A 12387-nucleotide genomic window follows, 5' to 3' on the forward strand; every position below is an offset into this window, starting at 1 on the left:
TGTGGGACCTTCAGCGATTTATTTCTTAATCTCATGTCTAATGAAGATACATACCTTATAGCACTGTTGTGAGGACTAAATGAGCTAGCAGAAAATCCTAGCCCAGAGCCTTGCCCTGAGGTTTTAACTTTTTTTTTGTAAAATATTAATTCCTTAAGATGAGACATAGGTACTTTGCAAGGAAATAATGGTAAAATTTTTTGTTTCATTAAGATTTTATATACATTGTCTTGGAACTTATAATTTAATATCAAGATCAGTAAAAAATTTACATGAAATAACAATCATAGTCCCAAGATCCTTTTTTTCCTTTTTGGCCGCACTGCGCTGCTTGAGGGATCTTAGTTCCCTGGCCAGGGATGGCACCTGTGCCCTGCCAGTGAAAGCACCGAGTCCTAACCACTGGACCACCAGGGAATTCCCCCAAGATCCCTTTAAATGCATACTGGGCCAACAAAAATCTTAGAATCATCCTAGTGTTTAGTAACTGACCAGATAGTTTCCCACCAGTTATTCAGAGAACTGAAAATTCAAACAACTCCAATACTTGGAATATCATCCTTTGAAAACTATTTACAATAAAAGAAAAATTTACAAATTAATATGTCTGAGAGGAATGCACTATTATATATACAATACCCTTAGGAGGAAAATACACTAAAATGTTGAAATGTTATGTGTCAGTGAAGAGATTTTAGTTCTTATCCCTCTCTTACTTTCTACCTTTCTGGTTGCTTACATTTTAGATGTATCTCTTATTTTTAAAAAACATGGTTTTTTTCAATAGTCTGATATTCACTGTCTTTTAATTGAAGCATTTAATCATTCACATTCATGTAATTACACATGTGCTTGAGTTTAAAGCTCTTATTTTGTCTATTTGTCTCACCTGTTTTATGTTTAATTTTCTCTCCTTTCTTGCCTGCCTTTTAATCATTCCATTTTTTCCCCTTCTAGTAGTCTGAAAATTTTAGTCTGTTTTTATTCTTTTAGCAGTTACCCTAGAAGTTATAAGGGGCGTTTTTAATGTATCAAAGTCTTTACACTTCCCCCAGAGAGAACCTAGAAAACTAACTCCATTTAACCTATTCCCAAGATACATGCTCTTGTTAAGCATGTTTTAGTTCTTTACAGTTTTTTTTTTTGGCTGCGCCCCGCAGCTTGTGGGATCTTAGTTCCCCAACCAGGGATGGAACCCAGGCCCACGGCAGTTAAAGTGCAGAGTCCTAACCATTGGACGGCCAGGGAATTCCCAGTTCTTTATGTTTTTTAAAACCAAGTTTCATATAATCGATGTTTATTTACCACTTTGCTTTGCTTTCCTTCTGGAATCTCTGTATCTGGGGTCATTTCCCTTTTGTCTGATGTTTAAACTTTAGGACAGGAGTCAGCAATATACAATTCACCCATCAAATCCAGCCCATTGCCTATTTTTGTGATTAGTTTCATTGGAATACCACCAGGCTTACTGATTTGTTATTGTCTATGGTTTTTTTGCGCTACAACAGCAAAGTTGAGTGGTTGTGACAGATACCATACCCTATGGCCTGCAAGACTAAAATATTTACTATCTAGCTCTTTAGGGAAGTTTGCCTACCCTGCCTCAGGGTTTGCTTTAGTGTTTGGCCTGCTGGTAAGGAACTCTTCCATTTTTGTGGCTTTGAAAAGACCTTTATTTTGCCTTTCTCAATTCTAGATGGGTATTCTAGGTTGGAAGTTATTTTCTTTCAGCACATAGATTCTATTGTTCTGCAGCCTTCGTTGCTCCTGGGAAGTCAGTTCTCAGTCTGTCACTCCTTTGAAGAGAGCTGGCTGCTTTCAAATTTTGTTCTTTTTGCCTGTGGTTTTCTGCAACTTACTATGATGTATCTGGGTGTGGATTTTTATTAATTCTGCTTGAGATTCATTGAGCTTTCAGAATCTGTGAACTGACATCTATCAATTCCAGGAAATGTTTAGCTATTCTCAAATACTGTCATTCATCAACTTCTGGACCTCCAAATAAAGTTTTCACTGTTTCCTCTATGTCTCTTTACTCTCTTCGCATTTTCCACCTTGTCTTGCCAAGCTACCTTCTTGATGCTTTTTTTCTGACAAATTTTATAGTTCACACTAATCTCCCTTCCACTGTATCTAGTCCGCTGTTAAACCCATCCATTAAATTCTTTAGTTTTTCAGTTCTAGAATTTTTATTTGGTTTTTCAAATCTAAGTCATTTTTTATAGTTTCTGGTTCCTTGATGAAATTCCCAGGGTTAGCTGTTCTTTGACCCTAGTGATCATAATTGTTTTGTAATCTGAGTTTGCTAATTATAATATCTGATGTTTTCTGTTTCTGTTTCTGTTGTCTGTTGTATTTCCTGGTTTTCACTTATGGGGTCTTGTTTTCTTCTGTGTCTGGTTATCTTTGTGTGCTGAACATGTATTTGAAAAACTATGTGTAGGAATAATATAAGCCCTAAGTAGGATATAATGCTATCTTTCTCCAGAGGGGATTTTTATTTTTCTCTGATAGTAACTTGAAGTACTTGTCAAGGATCACCATGATACAAATTCAATGCTTTAATTTCTCTTGACACCAAAATGGCAAAAATATGGTCTGAAAGCCTGGCAAGGGCTTTTTTTATTTCCAGTTCACACTTGAGGGTGAACTCCAGGGTCCTAGTTTAAAGTGAGTGTGAGTTTATTAGAGTGCCCACCTTGGTGGGCCCTAGACTTTGCCTTTTGCCTCCCTAGCCCTATAATCCCACCAAAAATACAGGTCAGTTTCAATACTGAAGCTATTGCTACTAAATTGGCAAATGCCCTGAAGCCAAAAATGTGCCTTTGTGTGCTGCACTTACTTTTCTTGGTTCTTGTCTTCTAAGATTTGGCCTAGTATTTCCCTACTTATCTTAATAGCTCTTTAATGATTTTAAGAATTAAAAAAAAAATTTCATCCATGTTTTTTAGCTGTCTTCAACAGAAGGGTTAATCCAAATTACCTAGACTATCATTAACAGAAGTTCGTTCTCTTTGTTTGTAAACTTTTTTTAATTTTTAAAATTTACTCTTATCTGAAAAAAACAAAAACCTCTGTGAATATGTCTTTGTGTACATTCTAGCAATGATATCCATTCCTTCAGGAATAAGGTATCATAAGGAAACAGGAACTTACAAGAACAGTATATACTCTTAATCTATACATGCTAGAAACTACGTAATTAAAAATTAGAATAGGTACAAGTAGCATACATTTTGCTAGCCATCCAGAGCAGACAACTCTGCATTTTACTGTAATTTATAAACTAATGTAGTAAATAAATAAAGGCTATATAGTAAAATTTAATACTGCAATTATCCTTGGGGCATGAGTACACACCTAACATCAAATTTTATAAACCTGGTTCCTGTTAATTTAAATGTAGATTAAAAAATTCAAATTCTGGGGGACTTCCCTTGTGGTCCAGTGGTTAGGACTCCGTACTTCCACTGCAGGGGGCGTGGGTTTGAGCCCTGGTCGGGGAACTAACATCCTGCAAGCCACACGCAGCAGGATGTTGAAAGAAAGCCATGGCTCCTAGAACCAAATTTCGGTATGGCTAGACTGTCAAACGTACGGGGAGTAGAGATGTGGCTCAAGAGATTTGGCAAGGGCCAGATCCTGCAGGCCCTTGTTAAAAGTTTAACTTGAAGAGTTGTAAGCTGGAGAGAGACAAGATCAGATCTGTACACAGTGGAATATGGATTGATTGAAGAGCGCAATTTGGATTTAACGAGACCAATTAGGGAGGGCAGTGGTTCAGAGAAGAGATGCAGGAGATAAGAGGTCTGCGCTAGGGTACTAGCAATAGCGAGTCAAGACTCTTAGGAGGTAAAATCTAATTTAACGATTATTTAGCTGAGGATGTGAAGGAGAGGAAGCAGTCTCGAATAACTCAGATTTCCGACTTAAGTGGCTGAGAATGTCAATGAACTAACGGAACGCCAGGGATTTTATGGGGGAATGAGGAGTTTCCATTTTAGATGCACTGAATCTGAGATGCCTTTGAGTCACCTAAGCGGTGTTGTCTGGCCGCTGGACACACGGGTCTATAGCTTGGCAGGGGAGCCTGGACTGGAGTTAGCCTGTTGATGATAATTAAAGCCTTGGAATGGAGGTGATCACCCAGGGAAAGCATGTAGAGTGTGAGATAAGGACCTAGGTCTGAACGTGAGGAACACCAACATATAAGCGATACACAGAAGAGGAAACTGAAGACAAATGGCTAGAGTGAGAGAAGAAAGCAGAAAATGTATCATGAAAGCCAAGAGAAAAGGAAGGAAAGGTTAACAGTGACAAATACTCCCTAGGGGTCAGCAAGATAAGGAATGATCCATTGGGTTTAGTGGCATGAAGGTCATTTGTAAATTTGCAAGGCAGTTCTAGTAGAGGGTGAAAAACCAGACTGCAGTGGATTAAGAATGAATGGTCATGAAAAATGCAGAAAATGGGTACATGAGACAACATGGATTATTAACCTCAAAATCTGCATGCTGAGCAAAAGAAGCCAACTCAAAAGAGTAAATACTATATGACTGCATTTGGATGAAATACTTGAACAGGCCAAACTGATCTATGGTTACAGCAGGCAGGTCAATGGTTGCCTGGGACCAGGTGTGGGGAAGGGGCGTTGTCTGCAAATGGGCACAAGGGAACTTTTGGGGGGCAATGAAAATGTTCTATAGCTTTATTGGTGTGGTTATTACACAGATGCATTCATTTGTCATTATTCATTGACCTGTATATTTATTATATGTACATTATACCTCAATATAACTTATTTTTCCCACATGCCTTGCGGCCAAAAAACCAAAACATAAAACAGAAGCAATATTGTAACAAATTCAATAAAGACTTTAAAAAAAAAAATGTATAAAATGAAAATTCACTCAATTCACTGAATAAATTCATTCAATTCATTGAATACATTCAATTTGTTTGCGAAGAGGAATGAGTTAGAAGATAGGAGCTGAAAAGATATTTGAGTTAAAGCTGAGTACAACTGACCCTTGAACAACATGTGTTTGAACTGTGCTGGTCCACTTATACGTGGATTTTTTCAATAATAAATACCAAAGTACTAGCCGACCTGCAGTTGGTTGAATCTGCAGATGCAGAACCGTGGCGGGCAGACTATAAGTTAAACTCAGAGTTTTGACTCTGTGGAGGATTGGTGCCCCTAATCCCCCAAATTGCTCAAGGGTCAACTATAGTTGTTTTTAGATGGAAGAGCCTTGAGCATATTTAAATACTAATAGAATTCGGTGAGAGGAAGCAGCTGAAGTTAAAGGACAGTCAGAAGAGACAGCAAAGGAATGTGATAAAGCATGTACCACATCAAAAACTACAGTGAGTTAACACAGTGCCAAAACCTCAGGAGTCCCTAGTTTTAGGACATTCCCTGTATAGAAAGTTTATCACTAATACAGTTCATATCCCAGAGTCAATTCCATCTATTTCTAACATTGAGTTCACCTAATTCTGGATGGTAAGACCATTGATAGGAGGTCCAGGTTGATTATATAAGGACAGAAATGGCCTGAGCAAATCATTTAAACCATGGGAAATAAGTTGGCTGTATTTCAGAAGACTGGTGGCAATAGGGCTTAGAGGAAGGGTTCATGATGAAAGAATAAGGGTGCGGTGGTTTAAGATGAAAACAAGTTTTTCTTTTTTGTCAGGCACTTATGTACTGTGCAAATGTTTTATGTAAACATTATTCTCACTTATTACAACCACCTTGTTGGCATTCTCATTCTACAAAAGAGGGAACAACCTCAGGGCAACTAACCCACCCAAGATCACACAGCTGGTAAATTATAAAGATGGGATTAAAGCCTAGGTCTATATGACTTCAAGCCCATAAGTATTTCCTACCCCTTTAGGCAATTCTGCCTCAAATCTCTTTCTTTAAAAATGTTATGGGAATTCCCTGGCGGTCCAGTGGCTAGGACTCGGCGCTTTCACTGCTGTGGCCCGGGGTTCAGTCCCCATTCGGGGAACTAAGATCCCGCAAGCTGCTCGGCTCGGCCAGAAAAAAAAAGTTATTTGTTATATACACAATATTTTAACTAAAGGAATCAAAACATCAAGCTATCCTAATCCTTTTGCTTTCTTCATCTTAGCAAAGTAAAACATCTTCAGATAATAATGTACCCATGTCCATGAAATAACACAGGGGGAAATAGTATGTTAAACATTTTTTTTGATCTGTTCAATTGAACAAATGCTTGTTTTGACCTCTTAATACTATTATTTTAACGTTAATCTCTTAGAAGAAAGAGATAATGTTTTGAAGTGCTTGGAGTATTCTGTTCAGATTGTTCTAGTGAGCAGAACTGAGCCTTGCATTCAAAACACTGAATAATTGTCTATGCAAGTCACTGTGGAAGACGCTTTATAGGCTACAGAAATGAATGAGACATCATCCTTACTCTAAAGGAGCTGAGAGTCCAGGGAAAAAGAGATTACATGTCTACAATTGTAATACCAGAAGAAACTGACATATACCACAAAGGGGGCACACATAAAGAACTATTGGTAGTTCACAGAGAATCTTTACTTGTGGAATTCAGGACTTTAGAGGCAAGGGGACCATTTAAGAGTCTAGTTTAATAGTTCAGCCAAAAGATTTCCAGCGCCTGAACTAGGACAGAGACGGTGATGCTAACAGTTCTTGCAGAAGCAGAACTTACTGACTGGATGTGGAGAGTGAGGAGAAAGAGAAACACAGAATGAAGCCCAAGTTCTTGACTTGGTCAGCCAAGTGCATTACGCAGCCCTTCACCCTGAGACAGAATTCAGGAGGAAGAGCAATTTGACATGGAGGGTAGAAGGCAGAGGCGGAGCGGTCAGTGTGCTCATTCCATTGCCCTCTCCCTGGTCTTCCTGCAGCCGGTAGATGAGTGGTGGCCATGTTCTTATACCTAAGGGTCAACTCCGTCAGGCCTAGGGAGATGACAGCTCCCCACTGTCTTGTTGACCTTAATTCAAGCCACATCTTTATAAATATCCCTTCATTAACTCTCCTCAGTAACCCTGTATGAGTGTGCCATCTGTTTCCTACCAGGACCTTAACATCGTATTTGTGTACTTTTAGATAAAAGGTATATATGTATAATTGTTTGTTTATGTATAGGAAACATCTAGAAAGATGCACACCAAACTGTTAGTAATCGTTACCACCTGGTAATGGGGTTGGGCGAGCGGAGAGAGGGGCAAGGGAAAAGGTAAGAGGGCTTTATTTTATATGTCTATGCCATTTGAATTCCTTAATAGGCTGTATTACTTTTTAAATTAAAGAAAAAAATAAAGAGTTTTAAAAGTAAATCAAGAACCTCAATCAGCCTAGTGTAAAAACTTCAGAAAATTCACTGAGAGTAAAGATGAAACCTCCCTAAGCAAACCTCAGTCAACAAAATTTCAGAGAAAACCCCTAAACTTTAAAAAAAATTTAATGATAAATACATATTGATAGAAACGGTTAAATTCCTGTATGAAGGCAGCATCCAAGGAAGCTCTCCATTTTCACGGCTCCCAGCCCTTCCCTCCAGGCTGCCGGGGCAACTTGAGTCCCACTAAGCCAGCCGACTCCTCCGCTGAGCGCTCACCCTTGCCATGAAATTCCTGGTGAAGGGCCACATGTTCTCGGATGCTGCGCAGAAGGCAGAGATAGGCGGCAGCTTGGAAATGAAGCCCCTGCCGGGCTCTGCACAGCTTCTCACTGGCGGCCTGGAGGAGCAGCAAGGCCAGATACTCTATTAACAGCCCAGCTGCAGACACAGGGCCACAGAGAAAGATCTGTTAAACAAGCACCCTCTAGAATGAAAGTAAATTGCAGAGGACCTACAAACATGTGTTTGTGCATACTTAATAACATATATAAAGGCACTCTGTACATACATAGGGGCACACTGTAACTGCTGATGATTAGGAAAGCTGGCACCTGTTACTCAAAGAGGAATTTTACACGGAGTTTCACTGAAGCATTTCATCCTGTCCTCAAATTTTAATACCGGAAAAAAGTTTATCTCTTGGTTCAACACCCTCATTTAACGAATGAGGGAACTAAAGCCCAGAGAGGCTCTATGGTTGGTTAATGGCAGAGATGGGGAATACAGTCAGGTCACTGATCATTAACGTCACCTAAGGAATAAAATACAGAACTTTCTCCCCTTCAAACAAATGAAGGGCTGCTTTATTTTATGTGACTGTGGACTTTGGTTAATATGGCATATGCCTTTCATTTCAATGAAAATTAAAAACTTATTTTTCTGAAAAATAGCTTTGTCCTCACCAGTAACAAAATGAAGGTTTTATAAATAAAAGTAATATGCGTATGTTCATACTACTTAATTATACTCGCTCTCACAATTTATTCATCTAAAAAATCTGTATTCTGATGACCTTCAGAAGCTGGAAATTCCATATCCATTCCAAAGTGACTATAAACCTTGTTCTTTCTTCATCATAATTAACTTCCAGATTAAATTAGTACACAGACTTTACTTGACTAGTTTTATGTTCTGAGGCTGTGAGAAAGGGGCAGGAAAGGTAAGACAAAGATGTGTGCATAGCCTCAAATGACTTAAGCAGCCCTGTTCAAGTGTGGATTAATCTCTGGGCACCACTGCCTACGTATGTCTCTCTTTGACCTTTCTTTACTTGAATACCTAGGTTTGGAATCTGAAAACTAGAATGTGTGCTTTAAGATTTGCAGATCACATATATGAAAATGGCACCTATAAGCTGCTCAAAAATAAAATTCATCTGCTTTAATCAATCTAACTTTTTATAATTAAAAATTTATGAGTGACCAACACTAATGTCAAGCATCAACAACGGGTAACATTCACTTCTATTATATAAGTCTAAATTGACAGAATTTGAAACAGGAATTCTATGTTAGTATAGGGAAGAACATAACTGATCCTGATTCAGCTAAGCCTGAATCATGAGGAGTCAGGAGAAAAGCATCAGCAATGTAACATAGTAAATGAACCACAAGAGACCGAGAGATCTAATGAAATAGAAAATTGTATTTTCCCAATGGAGAAAGGGGAGATTCAGCTAACTGAATCCCTTCAGCCTAGGGAGAGGAGAGAGAAAATGGGCATAGATGATTATTGAGTTAGCTCTGAGCCAGCAGGAAATAGAACCCTTTCCCATATCCTCATATGCATTCCACAGAGTGGTGTTTCTGGAATTTTTAGCATGAATTTCAGGTGTATTTCCAAGGAACTTCAGAGCCGTTACCAAGGCCCTCTCAAGGGCAATCATGTTGCCTCCATTAGGTACAACTATAATCGTGTCACCTTGAAAATCTTAAGAGTGACTTCCCATTACATTTCCAATGAAGTTTAAACTCCTGCCTACCACCTACCTCATCTTCCTCCACTTCCTCCACCACACGCTAAGCCGTAACAGCTCTCCACTGTCAGCTCCTCTCACCTCTGGGCTTTCAGTTGTACACCTTCTTTACTTGGACCTCATCTTCCCCAACCCCCATTTACTTGCTAACTCTAATTTATTCTTCAAGTCCCTGGTTAATGCACTTCCTCCTGAAAGCCTACCCCTTCTGTATGCCAGGACCCCTGTTATCTATTTACTCCCTCAGCACTTGTTTATTCTAAGTCCTTGGTTATATGGCTCCTCAGGTGGATCGTAAGCTTCTTAAAAGACAGCACCCATGTGGCTCTTATTCGTCGTTTTTAGCCAAGTTCCTAACAGTCCCTAATATTGCGACCTTTTAAAAATTAGTTGGAAGTTTAGTTCTAACATTTTGCATTCTAACTTCCATGGCTCAGAAAATCAAGAGTTAGGATGATGGTTCTCCCCTTTCCCACACTGCTCAAAGGACGCTGTTTCCTTTGCTAAAGCCCAAGCTGACTCTCCAATTTATCATTTCTGAGAAAGGCTGCAACTTCTTTCCAAGCCAGATCAGTAACTCTAAAGGCAGTAATTAAATGGAAGACTCTTATTTGGGAACCAAGTAACCTAGAGCCTAGTTGCTCCTATACATGTGCTTGTACAGGTCAACCGTCCCCGAGCCTCAGTTGCCCCTTTTGAAGAAAGAAACTATCTTCCATCCGATCTTGCCTAAGGGGTAGAAGGAGTGCGGATTTCACAAAGGGATTTTCCAAGGATGATGGCGTCCCATATGTACATATTTATCTACTACCGGCGGAAAAACTGTTGCCTGGTCACATATCACGTTAATGTTGTAACTCACAGTACCACCTCATTAGAGGTTTCTAGTTCAGCCCTGCAAGGCACCATTCCCTGAAGCGGCGTAGTCCTGCTCTTCAAGAAGCGCCCAATATTCCTCTCTGCATCAAAAACTGGTTCTCAGAATAGCTCTCCTCCGGAAAGGAGAGTGTCGGGTAGATGCTGTGGCCTGTGACCCTACACTCTCCACCAAGGACATCTTTTTTCTTGTCCCTCTCTATTTCCGCCATTTCACTTCCCTCTGACTTTCCCCTCCACACGGGCCAAAGACAGCCAATGAAAGCCTCAGGGACGGCTCCACCCCAGGACGACTCTGCCTTCCCGCCGGTCCTCGGTTAGTCCCCGGGCTCAGGCCTTAGACTACGGCCTGGATCTGTTTGGAGGGAACCAGAGCCTCAGAAATGAGGGCTAAGGCCAGGCGCGCTCCACCCTGCCCAGACCCGACTCTCCCTCCCTTCCCGGGAAAGGGACGCTGGAGCCCCCGGACACGGGCTTCCGTACCCGATGTGCACGGAAAGCCTTCACGAGGTACCGATAGGCCGCGGTGTGGCGATAGGGTCGGCCTGTGGCCGCGTTCAAGTAGCGCAACTCTCGGAGAAGGCCTCGCCAAGTGCGCAGCGGTGACCCCAAGGCCGCCATTTTCCCGTCGTCCGAGCCTGGTGCGGGACGGCGCCCTACGCCCCTCTTACTCCCTCACCACCCCCTGCTCAGCCGCTTAATGGTACGGTCGGAACCAGGCTGCCGGCTCCCCCTATCGACTGCAGGACAGTGGAATGCCTCGCTTCCCTTCTTTGCGGAGCGTTATTAATCGAACGCCGAGCGGCGTCCTAAGGTGTTAAGAGAAAAGCAAACGAAAGCCGAGTGTAACTGAAGAGCCTGGAGAAAGGCCGAGCGAGGGAAAAGAAGGTCCTAGTTCCTTTCCTGACTGCGTCATTTCAGACGCCATTCGCTGACGGACTGCTGACTCTGGAGAAAATGAGGGCATGTCGGAAGTGGGTGTCAATTTGAAATAGAAAACTTTGAGATTTTATTTCTAGAGGGGATGTCAAAATTCAACGTACTGACTTAGCAGAAATCTTAATGGGGTTACGGCTCAGAAGAAGGAAATGGGAGTATGTTGATTCTTGCAAACTGTAGCCCCACACCTAGAAAAACCACGCATACACTTTCCATCGTTAAAGAGTAAAATTAAGTTAGCATTTTTAGCTATAATTGTTTAAGAAGGGGGAAAGGCAAAATGTTTTATTGGAAAGTTTATTTTAAAGGCAAAAGTGCAACCACCCCAGATGGGACTCGAACCCACAATCCCTGGCTTAGGAGGCCAATGCCTTATCCATTAGGCCACTGGGGCTTCGGTGAACAACGCCCTCAAACAACGTATTCAATTTTTTTCCTCCTTGGTACGTCATCGTCATTTCAGTTTCTTTTTAACCTATCCTAGGAAACCACACTTGGTACCATTAATGAGGTGCGAGGCATGCTGGGAGTTGTAGTTCAGAGAACAAATATCCGCCTCACAGCTCCAAAGGTTTTACCCTCGAAGCAGCACCGACGCGCCGGACGGAGATCGGGCACGCGCACGGTTTTGCGTACGCGTTTCCTACGCGGTAGCTCCGCGCCTGCGCAAAAGCGCGCATACGACGTCGCGGAGCCGAGCGCGCTGGGCACGCTAGCCTAATCTCCCAGATTCGCCCGCTGAGCTTGTGCTTCGTTGGGTTTTCACCGGAAACAGCCGGCCCCTTCCGGTGTTGCGGCTTTCCGGACTTGGCTTGGCTGCATCCTGCCGTTAGGGGGCGTGCGTGGCGGTCATTTTGTTTCCGGTTGAAACACTGAGGCCATTTCCGCAGAGCAAGTGGCCAGTTAGAAACGTTTGCCTTGCCCTCTGAATTGGCGGGTTAGTGGTAAACATGGGACAGCAGGGAATTAGAATTAGTTAATTCATTAGGAATTAGTTAATTAGAAACAATTAGGAGTTAATTTTCTGTTTTGTTTCCTATTTGAATAAATTGGACAAGTCACTTCCGAGTCTCAGCGGACTAACGCCTTGCTTAAAATCTCGCAGTGGCTCCCCGTTGCCCGTAAGATAAATTTCAGACCACTGGACCCTACCTAAATTGACCCTTGCCTGTGTCTTAACCT

The 12387-nt window shown here is 41.5% G+C and overlaps 1 protein-coding gene and 1 non-coding gene across 2 annotated transcripts; both read right to left on the reverse strand.

Moving 5' to 3' along the window:
- Nucleotides 1-7457: 7457 nt before the first annotated feature.
- Nucleotides 7458-10966, reverse strand: FMC1 (formation of mitochondrial complex V assembly factor 1 homolog). Its single transcript, XM_059933247.1, has 2 exons — nt 10750-10966; nt 7458-7752 (listed from the first exon to the last, which is right to left on the reverse strand). The coding sequence occupies exons 1-2, from the start codon at nt 10885-10887 to the stop codon at nt 7549-7551; spliced, it is 342 nt and encodes a 113-aa protein (XP_059789230.1). The 5' UTR covers nt 10888-10966; the 3' UTR covers nt 7458-7548.
- A 560-nt stretch (nt 10967-11526) lies between these two features.
- Nucleotides 11527-11599, reverse strand: TRNAR-CCU (transfer RNA arginine (anticodon CCU)). The gene has a single exon. It is a non-coding gene; the product is annotated as a tRNA-Arg (tRNA).
- Nucleotides 11600-12387: the final 788 nt, after the last annotated feature.

Source organism: Balaenoptera ricei, chromosome 9 (genome assembly GCF_028023285.1).
Source record: "Balaenoptera ricei isolate mBalRic1 chromosome 9, mBalRic1.hap2, whole genome shotgun sequence".
Taxonomy (NCBI): domain Eukaryota; kingdom Metazoa; phylum Chordata; class Mammalia; order Artiodactyla; family Balaenopteridae; genus Balaenoptera; species Balaenoptera ricei.